The 24,360-nt window shown below is 38.3% G+C and overlaps 1 protein-coding gene across 2 annotated transcripts in view; it reads right to left on the reverse strand.

Moving 5' to 3' along the window:
* Window positions 1–327: 327 nt before the first annotated feature.
* Window positions 328–24,360, reverse strand: part of RXRG (retinoid X receptor gamma) — a 224,968-nt gene continuing 200,935 nt past the window's right edge. For both annotated transcript variants that reach the window (XM_031936808.1, XM_012547621.2), the window contains 7 exons: window positions 24,168–24,347; window positions 19,029–19,189; window positions 18,810–18,939; window positions 13,353–13,485; window positions 10,974–11,065; window positions 8,728–8,833; window positions 328–630 (listed from right to left, as the gene is read on the reverse strand). In XM_031936808.1, the coding sequence (XP_031792668.1) occupies window positions 483–630; window positions 8,728–8,833; window positions 10,974–11,065; window positions 13,353–13,485; window positions 18,810–18,939; window positions 19,029–19,189; window positions 24,168–24,347 (950 nt within the window). In that variant the 3' untranslated portion in view covers window positions 328–482. The remainder of the gene's footprint in view (window positions 631–8,727; window positions 8,834–10,973; window positions 11,066–13,352; window positions 13,486–18,809; window positions 18,940–19,028; window positions 19,190–24,167; window positions 24,348–24,360) is intronic.

Consider the following 24,360-nt stretch of genomic DNA (forward strand, 5'->3'; position numbering starts at 1 on the left):
ACAAATCCAAACCTGATTAGATCTGAAGAGCCAGATGAACGATATCCTTGTCCACTTCTCCCTACCAACTCCTTCTTCTTTAGTATGATGGCTATTTTATTCAATAACATACCCTATACAACAATAAGTGCCAATGTCATATATTATTTTATTATTTTTTATTTCTTTGTCTCCTATGGAAAGTGAAAAAATAATTTAAACCAATTATATGTACAGAGTGTTTGGTTAATGACCCAAGGACCATCAGAAAGGCCAGATTCCTTCCACCCCTTTCTAGCAAGGAACAGTTAAATTTATCATCTATGCAAAACTTCACTTAAAAAGATCTCGTGTAAAAAGGCTTTCTTTATTACAAGCTGTCACATTATGGGGAAGAGAGTCAAGATTGTTGGGAAGCTGGGAGGAGAATGTGCAGAAGAGGAGGATCACAGGGTCCTGGGCCCTGGAAAATCCCCAGGTATGATGAGCTAAAATTGAAGGATTCAGGTAATCTGGAGAGGGGTTTCCAGCATCTCCATGAGAAAAGTATCAATGGGTGTGTCTCCAATGAGCTTGAAGAAAAAGAGGTGCTCAAGACATTTCAAGCCGATGGACCTGAGGGCCGGGAGTCGAAGCAGGAGCTTGGCAAACCTGGAAAAAGATATCAATAAATGAGTGAAAGTGATGCTGGTGGAGTAGATATTAATTAGACACAAGGAAGAACTATTGGGGTAAAAGAAAGGCCTAATTGCCACTTAACTTCATAGTTCCTTTAGTCAACAAGGATTTGTTTTTAACCATGTATAGCAAGGTGGCACAGTGGCTATAGCTCCATGCCTGGAATTAAGGAAATCTGCTTAGTTTCCCCCAAAATCTAAATAAATGAATGAATGAATCTGGGAGTGGAAGACACTCAGGGTTTCTGGCCAAAGCAGACTTGCTTAGGGTCATACAACGGGTAAGTGACCAAGGCTAGATTCAAACTCAGGTCTTCTGGGCTACAAGTGTAACATCCTATTCTCTGCACCATTTATTTGCTTCAAGAAAGAAAACATTGTTCCTATCCACAGAGTGGTTATATACTATAGTATAGTTGAAAAACAAGACATCCATAGATATATATGCCCACAAATACATATATATGTATATGTACAAACACTTTCACATACACACATGTGAAATAATGCCAGTAACTTCCCAGCTATTTTAAACCATGTCACTTGCATGCTGGTCATCTTCTTCCTCCATCTACCACAAGATTTGAGAGAAGAAAGGACATAGCATAAAGTTGGGTTATTTAGAGTCTGGATCATTTAAGAACAATATCAGAGGGAAAGCCTTTTTTTGTTTGTTTGTTTTGTTTTGTTTTGGAAGCTGTTTTTGACCTGATGGACTTTTATTGTTGTCTATATACAATTCATTCTTAAGGTGAAAAGGAACTGACATAGTAGAAGTTAAAGCCACTACAGTAAGAAAATCCTCTTTCTAATCCATCAACAAAAACAACAACAACAGTGATAACAGCAATGAAAACAACATGTATTTATTGAGAGCTTATTACTCAACAGAAAGGAATTGGCAAGTAGGATCCACTTTGGCCTCTCTTTTTCTGTTCTAGCCTTAAAATTTTCCTGAGTCCCTATCTAATTACCCACTGTCCTTCCAAAACCCTGAATTCTTTTCTTTAATTAAGTTAAGTGTTGATGGTTCTAACATTTCACTTTTTTTCATAAGATATGCTCTCAGATTAAAAAAAAATATTGTTTTGGAAATGGGACAACTCCAGTAATCACTTATAGAAGAAAGTTCAAGGATACATGAGGGAGCAATTTGTTCATCTAAAACAACAATTCCCAGTTTTGATCACAGATGCCCCATGGGTGTGACTATATTATTATTAAAGGGTAGACTTAGCAAACTTCTCAAAATATAATTTTTACAAGGGTGATGGGACTACTACTCCAGACAGGTTGGAAACTCCTCCTCTGTCCACACGGACAATTTAAAACTCTATGCTGACATAGAGATACATTCCAAATATTGTTGTCTGTTCTTTATTTTTGGAATGGACCAATAACATCACGAGATGATGTCTTGACTTGTGTTCAAATTGGATTTAAGTGAGACAAAGTCATCCTCATTCTCTCTTCCTTAAGTCATCTGACTCCAGCAGTATTAATACAAAAATTAAGATGATGGGTGATGGCCAAAAATCCAGTTAATGAACTCAGGTCTTCCTAGTTCTAAGTCCTATGTTCTATCTACTATGCTATATAACTGTCAAAGTATAAATAAAGTACTTTAATGGGCTAAGTAAGTTCTTGGAGACTCTTAGGTCACAAATCAGTCAGTAAATTACTTCCTGAGATGCATTGAATTCTATCTTACATCAATCCTTGAGTATTGCTTCTCCTTCTCACCTCACCTAACAGGCCTTCCAGAGTCATCTGGGGCCAGTGGCAAGATATAGATCAGGATTACTGGATATGGTCCTAGATAAAATGGGAGATCTTGATATGTTAAGTCTTCAACTGTTATGCCAAAGTTCCCTTTTAATGTTGTGACTCAGTTTCTCCAATTGTTCTATTTAGTTATTCTGCCTCAGTTTATAACCTTTCCCTATTAAAGTTTGATGAGATAAAAGGTCTACCTCAGTTGTTCTGCCCCAAAACCCCAGGCTATAATCATTCCCTCTTAAATGGTTGATGAGATGAAGGTTTTATATCTTTAGGTTATAGACATTCCTTCTTAATGTTTGACAGGATAAAGGTTTATCCATTTTAGATGTCATTAGAATCTCAGTAACCTCCCTCCATTGTGTTATCCTAAGGGCCTCCCCTCCATTAGGTTATCCCCACCCAGATACCTCCCCCCATTATGTCATTGTACTTGTTATTCTATAAAAAGCTTGCCCTCTGATAGTTGAGGGCTGGACTCTTTGAGATAGTCTCCTCCAGCCCTGGGACCAAACATGGATCCATTGGTCCCAGTATTTCTCTCCATTTAATAAACTATTGAATTGGTTTCTAATCTCTGTCTTGCTCAGTTTCTCCAGCATTACACAACATGTCTCAGTTTGACTGAGACTGTACCCATCCAGTGATTAAGGTTAGGTAGCAATAGAGGCAAGAATCTTCTCTTTAGTTTAGTCCAAAAATCTAAATCTAAATCTAAATCTAAATTTGAATGAATGAATCTGGGAGTGGAAGACCCTTGGGATTCTAGCCAAAGCATAAATGACTGCTATTTGCATTCAATTTGAGTCAATCAGTGTCCAAACAGTGACCAAATGGGGTTTGATCTAGGACCTATTGGTGACCTCCCATGGCCCTCCCTCATTTAAATCCAGTTTACTTGGATGTCATGGTATCACCTCCCTGAAGTTTTGGTTCTCTTTGAGAACCAAAAGGACTAAACGATAGGAAATAGGGAAGAAGGGCAGGTTCTTATTCTAAACTACTCAGCTTACCACTGGGGGCAACACTTTCCCTCTGTTGGCTCCTGCTTCCAAGCTACTCATTAAAGAAACACCCATAAGCCAGGTGTAAATAAAAGGAAGTTCACACCCTCAGCCTACTCTACTTCACATGTCCCAATGTGTCAGAGATACCGTCCCAGATTTCCTTGGAGGGCTCTCTGCAGTGATCACATCTGATCCTAGATTCAGTTCATGAAACCAATCAACAGGCATCATATATTTTCATGGGCACTGACCCACTCAAAAAGAGCAGGATCTTGAAGCTACCATTTCTTTGTTTATAATAGCTTAGGATCATGTGCACTTGATAAGTATTAACTGAAAATGTGAGTGTAAGTAATACAAAAAAAAAAAAAGAACTTGGATGAATAAAGGACATGCAAAGGAGTGTGATGGGACATGAAGTGAATACTGACGACCGTGTGGGTACTTTCTCAGTCAGTGCTGTGAAGTCCCATTCCACAATTTCTCTGTGTGTGTATGTTTTTGGTTGGGGGATCAAGAACCAGAGAGACACAGAGACACAAAGGACCCCCCAAGACACACAGAGACCAATGAAGTCAGAGAAAGAGACTAGTAGATATAACATGAGGTAGGGACTAGATTTAGTCAGAAACATCTGGATTCAAATATTGCTTCTGGCTGTGTGATCCTGGACAAACCATTTCATCTCTCAGTACCTCTCAGAAGGTAAATTGAAAAGCAAGTGTTGATCTCCATAGATAGAAGAAATTTACTACACTAGTGAAATTATAGTTACAAACCAAAAAGAAGTTTTATTTACTTAGATATTTATTTAATCTAGAGTTGGAAACAAGCATGCTGAAAAACTGGATATTTAAAGCCATTTTAAAAATTAGACCTGTAATTTCATCAGTACAGGAAGCTCCCAGTGAGAAGTCTCCTCTGCCAATGCTGATCTCCACCTGTTTGGCAACATATTGTCTTAAAGAGCTAGTTGCCAGAAGATCTGTCTAGTATGTCCAGCTAGTATGTGGCAAATGGAGATGTTATTTTAAATCGTTTGAGCAATTAAGGTCTCAAATACAACTCCAAAAGGAAGAACTAGGTGCGCAGGGGTCCTCAAACTACGGCCGCGGGCCAGATGCAGCAGCTGAGGACGTTTATCCCCCTCACCCAGGGCTATGAAGTTATTTAAAGGCCCACAAACAAAATTTTTGTTTTTACTATAGTCCGGCCCTCCAACAGTCTGAGGGACAGTGAACTGGCCCCCTATTTAAAAAGTTTGAGGACCCCTGGACTAGGGCCTATATCTAGGAGTTCGAAGGAAACAGATTTCTATTCTATATAAAGAAACACTTCTACAATTAGAGCTATGGCATGAATACTCTCAAGGAAATAGTGAGTTCCCCATTATTAAAGGTATTCAAAGCTAAGAGTGGATGACAACCTCTCAGGATATAGTTGAGAAGATATTCATACATGGATCAGAGGTTTGATATCAAACTCACTTAGAAACAGGAGTCATTAAACAATACATAAGGATCCCCATGGGTTGTATATTAACTCAAACCACCCCATGTGATCACTAACTGTGTCTTGCTGTATTTTCATTTATTTTGTTAAATACTTCCCGATTAAATTTTGTTCTAGTTAAGACTTCAACTCTAGGAGTGTTGTGGACCGTGTATTTGGTACTTCCAGACTAGTTGATCTCACAGGTCCTTTCTTGCTCTGAAATTCTACAAAGCTGAACTCAAGGATCAGATTTTTGGTCTCAGAGGTGATTCTTGTTCAGTCATTTTCAGTCTTATCTGACATTTTGCTCTCTACTTGGAGCTGTCTTGGCAAAGGTACTGGAGTAATTTGCCATTTCTTTTTCTAGCTCATTTCATAGATAAAAGAGAACAGGGTTAAGTAACTTGCCCAAGGTCATACAGCTAATGTCTGAGGCCAGATTTAAACTCAGAAAGAGGAGTGTTCCTGATTTCAGATCAGGCACTCTATCCACTATGGCACATAAATAAACTCTAGAGATAAATGTAAATTAGTGATCACGAGGTGATGAATTTGGAGCCTGAAAATACTCTGAAAGCCATCGAGTTCAAAGGTCTGGAAACTTGGAAGACAGGGCTTAAGTGACTTGTTCAAGATCATTCAGCTTAATATCTTAGGTGGGATTTGAATTCCAAGTGTGTGTGACTTCCAAACCCAACACTATCTACTCTGACACCTAGTGGCTATAGGTGAAAGCACATCCTCACTCATAAGGATCCAGGGGTCCTCAAACTTTTTAAATAGGGGGCCAGTTCACTGTTTCTCAGACTGTTGGAGGGCTGGACTATGGTAAAAACAAAAACTTTGTTTTGTGGGCCTTTAAATAAAGAAACTTCATAGCCCTGGGTGAGGGGGATAATCGTCCTCAGCTGCGGTAGTTTGAGGACCCCTGCATGGACTTTTGGTCTGAAAGAGACTTCAAAGGTCATAAGACCAAAGACTTAGAGCTTCAAAATTCTTTAAATCAGTCAAATCCAACCTCCCTATTTTACATATTGGAAAACTGAGACTCACAAAAGTCAAGTGATTTGCCCAAGGTCACAGAGGTTATTGTTTGTCTTTCCTTCTCCAAGAGAACCATGACCATGAGGAGAGGACACCATGACATGCAAGTGAATTGGATTGAAGTGAGGGTCACCTGCCTCATTTTCCCCTCCAGAGCCATCTGGGTCCAGTGGCCAGATAGAGATCAAGACGACTGGAGATGGCCCTGGGTAAAATGAGAGAGGTTGGCTTTTTAAGCTAAGGTCTTCCACAGATCTCCGTTTGACTGAGGCTGTGCCCATTTAATGATTAAGGCTAGTTAGCAACTAGACAAAAATCTCCTTTTTAGCTTAATCTAAGAAAATCTAAATAAGTGAATGATGAATCTGGGAGGGGAAGACTCTCAGGGTTTCTGGTCAAAGCAGAAAGGACTGTTATTTGCACTTAAACTGAATCAATGAGGACCCAAATAATGACCAAATGGGGCTTGGCCTAGGATCTATTTGGGACCAATTAGAATCAGATTAGTTTTAATTTAAAGCCTGGACCTTAAGAAAGAATTCCAACCAGTAAACCCCAATATATTGGGAAGGTGTGAAGGTAAAAAAGACCAAAAAATACTTTTAAAAGCATTTCTAGGTAATACCCTATGTGGACAAAGGGAGGAAAGGAGGGAAGGAGGGAATGAAGGAGAGAAAGAAGGAAAAAAGGAAGGAAAGAGGGAAGGAAGGGAAGGAAGGAAGGAAGGAAGGAAGGAAGGAAGGAAGGAAGGAAGGAAGGAAGGAAGGAAGGGATAAAGGGAAGAATAGAGGGAGGGAGGGAAGGAGAGAGGAGGGAAGGGAAGAATAGAGGGAAGGAGGAAGGGAGGGAGAAGAGGAAGGAAGAAAGGAAGGAAGGAAGGAAAGAAGGAAGGAATAGATAAAGGGAAGAATAGAGGGAGGGAGGGAAGGAGAGAGGAGGGAAGGGAAGAATAGAGGGAAGGAGGAAGGGAGGGAGAAGAGGAAGGAAGAAAGGAAGGAAGGAAGGAAAGAAGGAAGGAATAGATAAAGGGAAGAATAGAGGGAGGGAGGGAAGGAGAGAGGAGGGAAGGGAAGAATAGAGGGAAGGAGGAAGGGAGGGAGAAGAGGAAGGAAGAAAGGAAGGAAGGAAGGAAAGAAGGAAGGAATAGATAAAGGGAAGAATAGAGGGAGGGAGGGAAGGAGAGAGGAGGGAAGGGAAGAATAGAGGGAGGGAGGGAAGGAGAGAGGAGGGAAGGGAAGAATAGAGGGAAAGGAAGGAAGGAAGGAAGGAAGGAAGGAAGGAAGGAAGGAAGGAAGGAAGGAAGGAAGGAAGGAAGGAAGGGAGGGAATGAGAGAAAGAGGGTCATCTCAGGCATCTTGATGTATATCTTGCCACTGGCCTCAGATGGCTCCGAGAAAGTGAGGCAGGTGACCTTGCACAGCCCTCCTCACCTATATCCAATTCACTTGAATATCAGGGTATCATCTTCATGGTTTCATGTTTCCCTTTGGGAACAAAAGGCCAAGGTCACAAAGGTAAATGGTAGAGCCCTCATCATTTCATTCTATTTCCCAACAATAATAAAGCAGCATATAGATGATTTGTAAGCAGAAACAAATAGCTTCTTCCATGATATGTTCCTAGGAGACAGCTGTGGGTCAAAAAAAAGTTTAGAAATATATTAAGGAGAAATGTTAAACTCTAGAGATCAAGAATGAGGAACAAACATATGGCCCATTTCATGGGAATTTTGGATCAGAGCTAAGTCTCCAGGGAAACATAGGATTTTTTTGATGGTTGTACTTTGGTATTTAGACTTGAGGAAAGTCTATTTTTTATTGTTTCTATAATAATAGATTTTTATTTTTCAAAATACATGCAAAGATAGTTTTCAACATTCACCCTTGCAAAGCCTTGTGTTCCAAATCTTTCTCCCTCTCTCCCTTACTTCCCCCTCCTCTAGACAGCAAGTGGTATAAAGGATTTGAGAAAGCAGAGATCAGGAAAAGTGTTCCAAGTAAGGAATAATGGGTTGAGAAAAGGTTTGGAATCATCCAATGAAATCATGATGGGACAATAACTTAATAGACGTAATCATGTAAATAAAATAATAATGAGCTCCCTTAGGCAAACTATATTTATATGAACATTGGTTTAAGACACCAAACCTGTTAGACCATAACAGTGATACCTATGATGATAGCTAGACCTTACCCCATCTATAATGGAAGAAGCAATGTGATGAGAGTAGATAGAGAGCTAGCTTCTGTGTCAGGAGAGCTTGGGTTCAAGTCTTGTGTCATCAGCATATACAAATAAATTGTATAATAATAGTCAAATCACTTAACATCCCTGTTCCCTAGATAGTTCTAAGACCACAAATTATAAGTGAGTTGCCAGTCGGTATCAGGGGAGAGAGTTCTATACTAGAAATTCTTTACACCTTTAAAAGCATACATCTAGGTGAAATTCCCATAGAGCTTTTCACTTCCAGCAAAGCAAAGCAAAACAAAACAAAAGAAACATCAGTGGAAGATATTGATGCACACAGTACATAGCTCCCTAAGTAGAAGATTGCCTCCCCTATACAAGTACCCCTAAACTCCCACCTACCCCATCTCTGCCAAGGATTTTCCATAAGGATCAATTTCATCTAGTTCCTTCCATTCTCACCCCCCATTGCCTTCCCTTTTCCAAAAACATAGGAAATTTCTGGGAACTCAGCTCTTTGGGCAGAGCTGCCAACTCACATGCAGATGTTGACTCACCTGCCAGGCTGATCAGGGTATTTTTGCTTGGTGTATGCTTCAAGGGTAGCATAAACCTTCTCTCGGAGAGCTTCCACTTCAGAGGGGTTGGACAAACCCTTAGCATCTGAAAAAAGAACAGATCAGGTCATGCTTCTGGAAGAAACTGGAGTCTAAAGCAGCTGACCATTTGTATTGACCCTTTAGCAGGACGAGGGGGGGGGGCGGAGAGAGAGGGGTTGTTATTTAAATTTCTGGGCCTTCATGCCTTTATCCCCATCTCTTTGTTTGACTCTTCTCTACTGCTAGATCTCTACCTAATAATTTGGTGCTGAGATATTAAAGATATGTTAAAGTATGAGGTATTAAAGTTTTAGTTCCTTGATGTGTTACCTGCTCATTTATGAAATTTATATCTTAATATAGGTTTTCTAGAAACAATGCCTTAACTCAAAGGAATGAATCTCTTCTGTTTCACTTGGTGTAGCAATGGGAAGAGCACTGTGGATGCAGTCAGGAAAATCTGAGTTTAAATGTGGTCTCAAATAAGTTCTAGCTGTGTGAGTCTGTACAAATCAATTGCTTCCTGTTTGCTTCAGGTTCTTCATCTATAATATGGGAATAATAATAAGAACTAACTCCCATTGTTGTTGTCAAGACCTAATGAGCATTGTAAAATGCTTGGCTTGATGCTAGGAAGCACTTAACAATTGTTTCCTTGCTTCCTTGGGGATTTCCCCAAAGTCCAAAGGTTGAGAAGAGGAGATTCTCTTATTTGGAGTAGGGAGAGATGAGAGGGGAAAGGTCAAAGGCTTTTCCCACACCTTCAAATTGTCCCAAGTATATGTCTGCCTATCTGACCAGGACTGGAACACAATTGCTATAATCCTTAAGAAGCACTGAAATAGCCTTTGAATGTCCACTGCAGAAGCTGAACTTGTTGTTACTCTTGTTGTGGTTCAGTCATTTCAATCATATTTGACTCTTCATAAAAGATACTTGAACAATTAGTCATTTCCTTTGTCCATTTAACAGATGAGGAAACTGAGGCAAACAGGAGTAAGTAACTTGTCCAGAGTCATACAACTAGGAAATATCAGAGGCCAGATTTGAATTTAGTAAGATGAGACTTCCTAATTCCAAGCTCACTACTCTATCCACTAGACACAAGATACCTATAACTAAAATTAATAATTCTACAACTAGAATGCTCCTCCACCAAAGACTTTCTCAATTACCTCACTGAATCAGGGAAGTGATCTTGAACTCTTATTCTGGGGAGGGGGAGCTTGGGAAGGTTCTTTAGGTTCAGTCCCATCAACTGACTAATTCTGGAATCCAAAGACCAATCAATAAACAAATATTTAATTAATAGGTGGCAGGCACTGTTCAAGGTACTGGGGAACAAGCTCAAAGATGGAAAACAATCTATTTGTTATGAGTTCATTTAGGATATCCCCAAAGTTTTGGTGCAATCTTAAGCTATTTGCACCAAAAGTTTTGGGACATCCTGTATCTATGTATGTATATATGTATATACTACATACATGGGTGTGTATAATATATGTGTGTTCATATATATACGTATGTGTGCCCTGTATAAAGAATAACTACAAAATAATTTGGGAGATACTAGTAATTTTTGGTGGGGGTGATCAGCAAAACTTCATGGAAAAGACATTTCAGTGTCTGTTGATCCAATATAAGAATCTTTGTAAACTATAAAATACTAACAAATTTAGTATTGCTCTTATCATTTTATTATTATTATTATTAACAAATAATTCCTTTTCTTATCAAAATAACTTCATATGAGCAAAGAACATGTAATTCTTCATCTATACCATCACCACTCCCAACCTAGGACTATATTCTTCATAAAGCAGGTGGTAGATAACTATTTTCTAATTGACTTGGCAACAAGGCTGATCCAGAGGACTAGGTCAAGTAGTGTTCTGGGAGCCCATCAAAAAAAGAAGTAATATTCAGAGATTTTACATAGTATTTACATAGTACTTTAAGATTTATAAAGTGCTTATATTTATTATTTATATTATTTAAATATTATTTATTACTTTAAGATTTATGAAGTACTTATTTATTTCTCACAATAGCTCTGTGAGGGAAAACTAAGCCTGAGAAAGATGAGAGGTAGAGTGAGTCACCCAGAGTCACCTAGTCAGACAAGTCTTGAAGCAGAATTAGAATTTGGAACTCCAAGTTCAACACTTGGTGTACTAGTTGCCTAGGAGGGCCAATGGACTTACCTGGGTTAAACAGGACAATGGCCCGCAGGCAGCCTAACTCGGATTTATCCATCTGCATGTCTTTCATTTTAGAAACCAGCTCAGTGAGAACTCTGTTACAAGAAGCAAGAAGAGATAATCAGCACAGTGGGAAAATGCCAGGCACAGAGAACATCCAGCACCAGTGCAGACAAATCCAGGGGTAAAAACTGAGGGGTATCATTCTGTAAAAACAGCTTTGGCTTCCCCCACTCCACTCCCAGCTTCTCTGCATGGGATGCTTTCTTGTTGGCATTGAAGGTCCCAGAGGGCAGAGGCTCAAATCTTCAATCGTTTTTGTATCTCTTATTCAATGTAGCCAATGCAACTTTTCATTTTGATTCTTTCCAGAAAGGGTTACCATCGCCAAGTGTTCTGTTTTGTTTTTGTTTGAAAATAAGATTTTGTTTGTTTGTTTAACAAACTACTCAAACTACTTCCCTTGTAGAAGAATTTCTTCCATCAGTGCAAATCAACTTTTCATCTAAAACTGAATTCTGAAAGTTGAATGATATACCAGCTTTTGCCAGAGGCTTCTGTTCTTGCTTGTCCTTCTTTTTCAAAGCAAGGCTTGAACCAAGGTCTCCCTGAATCCTCAGTTGACCCTTTACCCATTATTGCAACTCTCTGCATATCTACAAATTAGACACTCAGTTCAAATTGACTGAAGTGTGTCATGTTAAAATCAGAGTTGGGAAAGAGGGCAGATCTGAATTCTAATCACAGCTCTGGTATGAATCCCGAGTATGAATGTGGAAAAGTCACTTCCTATCTCAATTTCCTCATATCAAATGAAAAAGTTGGATTAGATATTCTCTAAAATTCTAGAATTTTATTCCATGGGGAAAAGATACATCATAGGTAGGCAGATAAAATGTGTGTTCCAATTATATCATAAAGATAGAGGTCAAATAGTCTGGGATTTTGGAAAAATATGAAGGATATCCATTTCTTCCCCCCATCCAAATTACAATTACAATTACAATTACAAATTGTATTTGTCTCCTCTAAAATAAGAGTTCAATGTGTAAAAATGTTTGTGGCAGCCCTTTTTGTAGTGGCAAGAAGCTGGAAACTGAGTGGGTGTCCATCAGTTAGAGAATGGCTGAATAAGTTGTGGTACGTGAATGTTATGGAATATTATTGTTCTGTAAGAAATGATCAGCAGGATGGTTTCAGAAAGGCCTGGAGGGACTTATAGGAACTGGTGCTGAGTAAAGTGAGCAGAACCAGACCATTGTATACAGCAACAATAAGATTATATGATGATTAATTCTGATGGACGTGGCTCTCTTCAACAATGAGATGACTGAGGTCAGTTGCAATGATCTTATGATGAAGAGACCCATCTACACTCAGAGAGAGGATTGTGGGAATTAAGTATGGATAACAACATAGCATCTTCATTCTTTTTGTTGTTTGCTTGCATTTTATTTTCTTTTTCATTTTTTCCTTTTTGATTTGATTTTTCTTGTGCAGAAAGATAATTGTATAAATATTTATGCTTATATTGGATTTAATATATATTTTTTACCTGTTTAACATATATTGGGTTACTTTCTATCTAGGGGAGGAGGTGGGAGAAGAGGGGGAAATTGGAACACAAGGTTTTACAAGGGTTAATATTGAAAAATTATCCATGCATATGTTGAGAAAATAAAAAAGCTTTAATAAAAAAATTAAATAATAGTTCATCCCTCTTTATCTAATGTATACACATACATGAATATATATATCAATTTCCATATGAATGTGTTATGTACATATATACATTCATGTGTGTGTGTGTATATATATATATATATATATATATATATATATATATATATTTGTAGTTCATTTATTTCAGTAATGTACAACTCTAACCCATTTGGGATTTACTTTGGCAAAGATACTGGCTTGCCATTCCCTTCTTCATTTTACAGATGAGGAAACAAAGCAAAAAAGGTTAAATGATTTACCAAGGTCATATAGCTTATAAGCATTTGGTAATTAAGGTAAACTCAGGTCTTCCTGACTCCAGGTTCACTGTACTACTTAACTTCATACACACACACACACACACACATATGTATATGTATATGTATACACATAAACATATACATGTGTATTTATACATAAAAACATATGCATATATGTATACAAATACAATTCATACATATATATGCACTTGTGCTTATAACATTATAGATATATATGTGTACATTATATGTACAATACACATATATTTGTTTCCTTTCTTGCCATCTGAAGACACAAAAAGTTTTTTCTATGCACAGAGCGGCCTTAAGCTTAGTGCTGTCAGGTCCTACCCAGAGCACAAATTTAAACCCAGAAATTTAGGAGAATACGGGAAAGCACCTGTCAAAGATGGACCCCACACCGGCACTATGGGCACTGCTTCGGTGAACATGTAAACCAGTGGCCAGGAGGATTCCATCCTGTACAGTCACGGAGCGATGGGAGAAGGAGGCAATCAGCAATTCATTCCAGCCTGAGAGATCAAGAAAGGAGATGGAGGTGGGTGCAAGCCAACCCTTTTAACCCAGAAATAATGACAACAACACATTACACATATTTACATGTTATATATTTAAACCTTCTTAAAGTGTTTTTACAACTGTAGTCTCACATGTAACAGCTCTGGGCCAGAGGAAGTTTTGATCAAACCCATTAGACAGATGAGGATATAGACAGATGAGGAGATAGACAGATACAAAGAGAAAGAAAGAAAAAAGATAGAAACAGAGAGAATTTACTATTTGCAAGGCACTATGCTAAGAAAACAAAGAAATATAAGATTAAATAGATAAAATAGATAAAAAGATAAATAAAACTTCATAGGCTAATTCAATTTCTTTGGTGCCCCAAATAACATAAAGCTTAATACATAGATGTTTAGTCACCCACATCATCTATCTGTGTTAATCTCTCTTAATTCAGCTATTACATGATAGTTATACAATGAATTTCTTTGTAATTAATTTATTCCTCATTCAATTAACAAATAGTTGCCTAACACCACACTGGACACTGTTTGGGATACAAAGAAGGAAGATGTGATCTCTAACTCTTTTGGAACCGAGAGGTTCCTGTTTCATATACAGGTATCCCTTCCTGACTCAGGAGAGAGAGAGAGCGCTGGAACTAGAGTCAGGAAAACATGTGTTCAAATCTGACTTCAGATACTAACTGTGTGATCCTGGGCAAGTCACTTACATTCTGTTTGCCTTACTCCACTGGAAAAGGAAATGACAAAGCTCTCTTTACCAAGAAAATTCTATGGATGGTATAATCCATAGGGTCATGAAGAGTTAGACATAACCAAATGTTTACAAATAATCTAGCAGGAACAAATGGAAATATTGTCTCAAAAATCAAAGAGACACAGGATATTCTTGGGCTACATCTAGATCTAGAATTAAAGGATGAGAAACATTGTTGACCTTCTACAGTGGAATAATTAGGGAAATGTAATAAGGAACACTTTTCCATATTACTTTTTAAAAAAATGTGCATATGTTAATGCCAGAAATTTTTTCTTTTTATATAATTTATGCATTTCTTATATGATTAATCATCACATGCACTACAGTGAAAGCTCAAAGCCTCCAATGAGCACAAAATAAATGGAAGACAATATTTCAAACCTGGAAAACACATTTTCCTACCCTAAGTAGGATTAGAAATACCTTGTTCTGGCTCATCACAATACTTGTGCCTGTGATTTCAAATCCTATAAATACTTAAACAAATGCCTTTGCCTTTCTTCATCTCATCTCATAGTTTCAGTATGTTGAACTTTTATGAAGCTAATTCCTCATTTTATTTCTAGTAATTAATTCTTACAGTCTTAGAAAGCCATACAAAATAATTATAGTCATGGCAAAATCTTATACTGTTGTTGGCTAAAAGGAAGTGTCTTACTTCTTTTTAAAAACATGCTAAAAATTTATTTAAATCACACTATATTAGACTTGGAGCTGGAGGAACTTTAAATCCAATTCCATCATTTTATAGATGAAGAAAATGAGACCCCGTGAAAGTGTGGGATTTGTCCAAGCTTACATAGCTCAATGGCGGAGCCAAGGCAAGAACTTGGAGAGGATAAAATCTTTTACTTCATAATTGAAGACAAACCTAAATTTCCAAATCATCCATGACCCAGTGAGACAGTAAAACTCAGATGTCAATAGTTAGTTACTAACAAATTCTTTCCTGGAAGATGATTTTGATTTGATAAGGAGACAGTATAGGTACCTGAGAAAAAGTGCAAAGAAAGCAAACTCTGGAGGTAGCAATAGAGGAAAAATCCATGTGTTTCAAAAAAAAAAAAGAAAAAGAAAAATCCATGTGCTTCACAAGTTTGCCTGGAATTAGCCTCTAGATTTGCAGTAACTATTCAAGCCATCTCTATTTCTGAGCAAAAATAGATTATATTCAGTGATAAGCCTTTTTTTAATCACAGAAGTGGTTTTTATGGTCATCAAAAGTCCTTTGATTAAAAAGAAAATTGGCTGAGCAAAATGTGAAGTACAGGCAGCAACCCAACTGAACTCTCCCAACATTCTCATCCAAACAACTTTGAAATAACTCCTAAAATCAAATTTTGGAGTAACAGAGCCAATAAAAGGTCAGAATGAGACATTTTTTTCTCCAGTCTAAGGCATCTTAGGAGTTAGAAGGAGAGGTCTGTGATGCCAGCATCAGAATTGGCCCAGAATATGGAAGCAACAGAGAAAGAAAGAATAAGTTTTTTTTTTTTTTTAAAGAAAATTGTTGGACTTCTTCGTATTTTCAAAACACCTACATAGATGTAACTGAGAAACAAATAGTATAATTTTCTTGTTCTCTAAAGACAAGTCCAGCAAACTGGACTTTAAGCATGAGCATAAAATGTTAAAACAATAGGAGTAATCAAAAGCAAAAGGAATAATCAACCTTGCTAAATCAGGCATTTTTCTGCTTAGTATTATGTTGTTGGTGGGACTGTCAGGGTCTTAAGATCTTTGACTAAAAAAAAAATCTAGAGAAGATGGAAGCTCTCTAAAAATATGGATGTCCCTGACTTAATGCCAGATTTATCATTGTCCAAACTTTCCACATCCTTTATGGCCAAGACTTCAGAAGTTTTCTAAGGACAAATGCAACACAAAGAAACACACACACACAGAGGGAAAAAAATCCCAAGAATAACAAATTTCTATGGCTGCCTTATTCTTCTCAAAAGAGTTCTTACCTGGCTCCTTTGAAGAAATAATAACAATGATGACAATAACCACAGTCACAATAAACACTAGAAAGGGCAACCTAATGAATTTTTGGATCAGAAGCTCTAGCTCTCTCTTTTAATTGCTTTCTGCAGAAAGCCTCAGAGTGAAAGAAAAGCCAATTCAATGATCGATGATGCTTTTGTTGATCCCACCATTCAGAAGACTGTCTTTCTGAGTGTGGCCACTTGAAGGCTGTTTCCCCCAATCTAAGTCTCTCCTCCGTTTTATTTAGCTATTAGAAGAACTAGAGGAGTTGTGGGTTATTTACAATTAGCTTGGTTTTCCTTTCCTACTACCTGATACCCCTACTCTGGCTTAAAAAAACAACAGCACTAAAAATTCTTGAACATATATATTGTGATGTTTCCCTTCTTTTCCTTTCAGTGGTATCCTTTCTATTTGTTCCTGCCAGAAGAAAGCTATTCACAGAAATTAAATACAGTTTTCACTGGTTGAGATTTTTTTTCCTAAAAAGAGAAGACATTTCTAAGTGTGTATCAAACTAAGCAACTACTCTGCCCTCAAGTAACTCCTGGAATCATAATATTAAAACAAATCTTCTTTTTGAGAAGGTCAAGAGCACTAGCTCTCCAGGGTCACCACTCCACACCTATTAAGTCATGAAAGAAGAAAACATGTGAGTTTCTTATAAATTTTAAATTTCTGTCTACTTGTTTCCCCAGTGGCTAGCACAGTGTTTGACATGTAGTAAGTGCTACTTGATTCTTTGATATATAATGTTTTTCATTACAGGGAGGAATTCAATGAAAAGATTTCTTCTCTTGCCAAACTATTCTTCAAGTAGTTATCAAATTGATATTCCTAAAATAGAGATCCAATCTTGTCACATTTTCCCTTATACACTCATTCTCTCTCTCTCTCTCTCTCTCTCTCTCTCTCTCTCTCTCTCTCTCTCTCTCTCTCTCTTTCTCCCCTCTCCCCCTCCTTCTCTCTCTTTCTTTCTTCTCCCTCCCCCTCCCTCTTTCTTCCTTTCTCTCTCCTTCTCTGTCTCTCTATGTGTCTGTCTCTCTGTGTCTTTCTACCTCCTCTCTATCTATCTCTGTCTCTGTGTGTCTCTGTTTCTCCCTCTCTGTCTCTGATTCTCTCTGTATATCTCTGTCTCTTTCTCTGTTTCTCTCTGTCTCTGTCTTTCTGTCTGTGTCTCTCTATCTCTCTGTATGTGTCTGTCTCTCTCTGCATATGTCTCTGTCACTGTCTCTCTCTGTGTGTCTCTGTCTCTGTCTCTCTCCCTCCCTCTCTCTCTCTCCTTGTTTGTCTCTCTATGTGTCTCTGTCTTTCTGTGTGTGTTTCTCTACCTCCCTCTTTCTCTGTTTCTCTATCTCTGTTTCTGTGTGCCTCTGTTTCTCCCTCTCTGTCTCTGACTCTCTGTGTATCTCTGTCTCTGTGTCTCTGTCTTTCTGTTTGTATCTGTCTCTCTCTATCTCTGTCTCCCTGTGTCTCTATGTCTCTCTGTGTCTCTGTGTGTGTCTCTCTCTGTTTCTGTCTCTGTCTGTCTCTCTGTCTCTGTCTCTCTCTGTTATAGCTCTCTATTCTTTCTATGACAAAATGCCAAATCTTTAACCTGACATTTAATGTCCTTCACAACCTGACTCCCACCCATTTTTGTGGTCTCAGTCCATATTATTTATTTTCAAACACTCTCTGTCCCTGTCAAACTGGCCTGCTAGCTGTCCCAGTAGGTGATATTCATTCCTGCCTTTGTGTCTTGTCACTTGTGATCCCCCGTGTCTTGATGACACTCCCTCCTCACCTCTGACTCAATCTCTAGATTCCTCCACAGCACAGCTAGTGTGCCACCTTACATGAACTCTTTTCAGATTGTTCTTTGGGTCCCAGTTACCACTCCGTTCCTCTTGAAATCACTTTGTTTAGGTTTTGCACTGATTTCCTTGCGCATATGCCATATCCCTTGGTCCAATACCTTGAACATAATAGGACTAGATATTGAACTAAATCCTAGACTATGTCCAAAGATTTTTAGTTACTGAATGATAGTTCAAATTTCCATAGCCCTTTAGAGTTTATAAAGCACTTTGCTTATAACTCTGTGAGGCAGAGTAGAAGTTGTGATTCCTATATTACAAATGAATTAATTGAGATTGTGATTTAGTGTTAGAATGAAGACTTGAACTCAGCATCCAATGATGCTGAAGTATAAAAAGAATCTCCATATAAAGTGGTCCCAGAATGGTATAGAGTTGTAATGATTACAATGATTAATAATATAATTAGCACTTAAGTAGCTCTCTTAGGTTTGTCAAATACTTTACAGATATTACCGTACTCTATTCTCTCATCAACCATGGAAGATAGTTGGTATAGTAATTTTATGATAAGAAATTGGGGCAAACTAGGATCACACAGCTTGTAAGTATTGAGGTTGGATTTGAACTCAGTATTTTCTGATGGCAGGTCCAATGTACCATCCACTATGTCAACTAGCTGCTATAGTATAACAGCTCCAGAATAATTCCAAAAATGGCACTCAGGTAAACAGAAAAGAAGGAACCCACATCCCCTTTACCTGCTCGAAGAAGAATAACTTGGTCTTCCAAAGTGAGGTCAGAGAAGTGGGGGATGCGTTTGGCCCATTCAACAAGAGTAAAGAGCTGCTTATCAGCAGCATGGCATATATTGGTGACGGGATCATTTGTCTAAAAAAAAGAGGGAGATGTAAACCCAGAAGTGGGACTTTGTACATAGGCCAAGTGGCCAGCCAAGGCCCTCATCCATATATACTTACTGAATTCTCCATGTTTGTGTTACCATAGGATTCAGTCTTTGGTTCAACAGCGAGCTCGGCTTCTAGGATCCTCTCCACGGGCATGTCTTCATGGCCACTGCTGGTGGACTCCACTTCATTCTCAGACCTCTCCCGACTTCTCTGCCTCTCTTCTTGCACAGCTAGAACAGAGCAGGATACACAGGCATTACTTGCCCCTTTCCCCCCAGATAGGTACATGCATGGACTCTTAATTTAAGGAAAAATTAATCTTCTGGTTCTTTTACATTATCATTGCTCTGATGAGAGAAGAGCTCCTTATACCTCTTCAGAATCTTAGAATATATTTTTAATCTCAACTGAAAAAAAAAATCAAACTTTTCCAAGAAAAGTCTGAATTTGGACTTCACAATACACTTTGCTATTTCAAAAGATCTGTAATTTCTTTGGCAGGGATTCCCCAAATCACAAGCACTTTACAACTCTGATTTCTGTCCCTGATACTCCTAATAGTAAGAAATTGGTATCTATTTCCAGCTTTCCTGACAGATGTAAGAGAATCCTTATATCATTGCCTTTGAGGAGGCTGGTATTCCCAATAAAAAAGGAAGAGGAAGTCCTGTTGGACTCTCCCTTTATTTCATTAGTCATACCTAGTCCAGGTTAGTTTTAATGAGGAACCTCATTATTATGATCATCATTACCATCTTATCATGCAGACCTTTTTAAATGACAGTTAGATGGAGAAGTAGATCGAGTGCTAAGTCTTCAGGAAGACCTAAATTCAATTTTGGTCAAACATATTTACTTGAACTTGAGCAAATCACGTGGGCAATATCTGTCTGCCTCAGTTTCCTCAACTATAAAATGGAGATAATAATAGGGAGGGAAAGAGATAAATATTTATATAGTAACTATGTGTTGAGCCCTGACCCAAGGCTGTCGAGAGGATAAAATTAGATAACATTTGTAAAGTGCTAAGCACAGTACCTGACACATAGCAGGCAATTAATAAATGCTTGTTTCCTTCCTTAAAAATTACAAGGATTTTTAAACATGCTATTTTATTTGGTCAAACCAACATTTGTTTGGTCAAACATTGGGAAGTAAATATTATTATCCCCATTTTGTAGATGAAATTATGGCTGAGAGTTTAAGTGACTGACTAGGATAGTAAAGTTAGTAAAGTGTCTGAAGCAGATAACTTGAGTCTTTCTGACTCCAAAACTAGCACTTATCCACTGGGACCCTTAGCCATGGTTAGAGCAAAATTGTTCTAAAGAATTGACTTTGATCCCTGACATTTTCCCAATTCCACTGGGAAAGTAGACCGTCTATCTGAGATACCCTTACTAGATAATCTACATGAGTTGTAGACCATGAGGGCTGCATCTCTGAATGAACTTAACTTGGCTAGGTGAATCCTAGGACATTGTTGCACCTGTGGTGGAAGCCTTTCCAGCTTAGTAGAACCAGCAGCTAAGGTTTGAGATCCACTTATATAACTTTGGAGAATCCAGGGTCACCTCCATGTCATAAACACTGAGGTCAGCTTTAAAGAAAGACCTTCAAGGCTCATAAATAAAATTCAACTTCAGCAATAGTTATTAAGCCCATGTAAAATGGGCCTGATTCATATTCCTATGCAACTTACTTGTAGACAGCATGAGCGCTAGGATGAGAGGAAAAACAAACAAAATAATCTCCCAATCTACTCCTGACTTCATTTTGTCATATTCTTTCTAATAGAGGTGAAATTCTGTTCTTGAGTCAGGAGAAAAAAGACCTATAACTTAGGATGGGTCTGGAAGCAGTAATACAAGTAACCACAAGATGGGGCTATTTCTCCAAGAAAGTGTTTCTATTTGCTTTTTTTCTACATACATTTTTTCCCCCTGCTTGTGTGTACGATTTTTTTCCTTTATGTACATCTGTTTGTGTGTCTCTATGTGTGTGTGTGTGCTGCTCTGTTTGAACCAAACAGAAACCTTTGGTTCTCTGTCTTATTTCTTCTTTCTATTTTCTTTTCCATTTAATGTGACTTTCAATAATGGTGTATAGGAGTTAAGAACTTACACTGTAAAATATTGAATACATTTGTTGTTTCAAGGAAAAGAAAGGATGAAGGAAGGAGGAAAAGAGGGAAGGAAGGAAGGAAGAAAGGAGGAAGGAAGGAAGGAAGGAAGGAAGGGAAGGAAGGAAGGAGGGAAGGAAGGGAGGAAGGAAGGAAGGAAGGAAGGAAGGAAGGAAGGAAGGAAGGAAGGAAGGAAGGAGGAAGGAGGGAGGGAGGGAGGGAGGAAGGAAGGAAGGGAGGGAAGGGAGGGAAGGAGGGAAGGGAGGGAAGGAAGGAAGGAAGGGAAGGAAGGAAGGGAAGGGAAGGAAGGAAGGAAGGAAGGAAGGAAGAAGGAAGGAGGAAGGAAGGAAGGAAGGAAGGAAGGAAGGAAGGAAGGAAGGAAGGAAGGAAGGAAGGAAGGAAGGAAGGAAGGAAGGAAGGAGGAAGGGAAGGGAGGAAGGAAGGAAGGAAGGAAGGAGAGGAAGGAAGGAAGGAAGGAAGGGAAGGAGGAAGGGAAGGAAGGAGGAAGGAGGAAGGAAGGAGGAAGGAAGGAAGGAAGGAAGGAGGAAGGAAGGAAGGAAGGAGGAGGAAGGAAGGAAGGAAGGAAGGAAGGAAGGAAGGAGGGAAGGAAGAGGAAGGAAGGAAGGAAGGAAGGAAGGAAGAGGAAGAAGGAAGGAAGGAAGAGGAAGGAAGGAAGGAAGGAAGGAAGGAAGGAAGGAAGGAAGGAAGGAAGGAAGGAAGGAAGGAAGGAAGGAAAGGAAGGAAGGAAGGAAGGAAGGAAGGAAGGAAGGAAGGAAGGAAGGAAGGAAGGAAGGAAGGAAGGAAGGAAGGGAAGGAAGGAGGAAGGAAGAAGGAAGGAGAAGGAGGAAGGAAGGAAGGAGGAAGGAAGGAAGGAAGGAGAAGGAAGGAAGGAAGGAAGGAAGGAAGGAAGGGAAGGAAGGAGGAAGGGAAGGAAGGGAGGAAGGAAGGAAGGAAGGGAGGAGGGAGGGAAGGAGAGAGAGGAGGAAAGGAGGAAGGAAGGAGAAGGAAGTGAAGGAAGAAGGAAGAAGGAAGGGAAGGAAGGAGTGGAGGGAGGGAGGAAGGAAGGAGAGGAGAGGGAAGGAAAGGAGGAAGAAGGAAGGAAGGAAGGAGGAGGAAGGAAGGAAGGAAGGAAGGAAGGAGAGAAGGAGAGGAGGGAGGGAAGGAGGAGAAGAAGGGAAGGAGAGGAAAGGTGAAAGAATGAAGCTAAGGAAGGAAGGAAGGAAGGAAGGTAGGAAGGAAGTGAAGGAAGGAAGTGAAGTGAAGAGTCATTATTTTATGAAGATAGAGACTGTTGGAGCAGATCTTTGAACTAATTAAGAAGGTATAAAGATAGGTATTATTCATGATTAGTGATTCATGGATACTTCAGCAGAGGAAGACCCTTTGTGGAGATATAGAAGCTAGTAAAATGTTAAGTAGTCTTGACATTTTTGCTCCAAATTCAAGTTGCCCATACCAAATAACAACCTTATGATCATTGTCTTTGCCAGATAATGAAGAAGCTATTGAAAGATTGGTTTATTTAGTATGAAAGTATTAGATCTCTCTATCAGAAATGAAACCTCTTTGATGCTACATATAAAATAAAAGATAGTCTTATTCTTTTATGGACTAATACATTCACTCATACAAAATAGAAAGTATTCGTATACAAATAAACTTATAGATCTCATCTAAATTTCATGTCATTATTAAATAAGTCTGACAAAACTACAGAGAGAATACTTTATCATTGTATGTCAAATAAGCTTCTAAGCCCTTAACTTCATTTGGATTGAAATCTGACATTGATCATCACCATGTCAAGACAACATTAACAGTCAATGGGTTTTATGCTGCTGTTTATGAGAATATAATATTTATCCCTAAAACTGAACTATTTCTGATATTAAAAGGAATATGTCCAAAAGATATATTAATTTAATGAAATAGCAATTAATCCATTAACAAATATACAAATAGGTTTCTATTTTTATAATTATAGTTAAACTTTTTGAGTCTTCTTTGAAATTCTTTTATTTTCTTTTGTGTATTAAAAAAATCTTTCATTGATTCATCTCCATTCATGACTCACTATTTGCTAGTCCAAGTGAATAGCTTGTATCCATCTTTCACATGTGAGAATTATAATTTTTATGCCTTCTTCAACTGTTCTTTTGTGCTGATGATCTTGAAGACAGGAAACTATGCTCCAAAAAAAATTAAATGATGGGCTATTACCCTCTTTTGAGAAATTATTATTACTTGGGGATTTTATCTGTCCCTTAAATTGGAGAACTGATTGAGTCTTATTCTGGGAACTTAATTTTTAAAAAGGTATTGGGGAGTAGGCCAAGAGAAATCTAACTCTCATAATGAAAGAGATGGGAAATTAGTCCTATATCTAGCATTTCAAAGTATCAAAGATATATGTATATATGTGTGTATATATGTACATATATACATATATACACATATACACACATACGCAAAACCCCATCTGAGGTTTTCTTGGCAAAGATATTGAAGTTTTTTGACATTTCCTTCTTCAGTTCATTTATAAATAAAGAACTAAGGAAAACAGGTTTAAATGACTTGTTGGTCACAATAACTAGTAAGTGTCTAAGGCCAGACTTGAACTTAGGACTTCCTGATTTCAGGAAGAGCACTCTATCTGCTGTGCCACACAACTTATTTTAATGTATATATACACACATTTACATATGTGTGTGTGTGTGTGTATAGTGTGTGTGTATGAGAAATATCATTTGATTTTCCTAACAACCCTATAAGGTAAGTGTATATACTCAACAGGGTACATGTTGTATTTCCCTACTCAGCCACCAGAATGTAAGTCCCCTGAAGGCAAGGACAGTTTTGGTTCTGTCTTTGTGCTTTATATATTATAAGTACTTTTCTTTCCATATTCTTGCTTTTTCTTACTTCTTTTCTTCCCCTTCCTTCATGTGCCTACTGGTCATACCTTAGGGTATTACTTAATTCTATTGGTTGATTCCAATAGGGTTATTGACCCTGATCTATAGGTCATACCTGGGGAATGCTAGAGAAATATAAGCTCTGTTTCTCAGTAAGCAATCTGTCCTTACCTTCCCTCTTCATACCCATGACAAGGCACTTCTGATAGCGGCAATATTGGCAGCGGTTACGTTGGCGCTTATCAATGAGGCAGTCCTTGTTATCCCGGCATGTATAGATGAGGTCTTTCCTTATGGTCCTCTTGAAGAATCCTTTACAACCTTCACAACTGTATACCCCATAGTGCTTTCCTGATTAAAAAAG

This window comes from Sarcophilus harrisii, chromosome 4 (assembly GCF_902635505.1).
Source record: "Sarcophilus harrisii chromosome 4, mSarHar1.11, whole genome shotgun sequence".
NCBI classification, from domain to species: domain Eukaryota; kingdom Metazoa; phylum Chordata; class Mammalia; order Dasyuromorphia; family Dasyuridae; genus Sarcophilus; species Sarcophilus harrisii.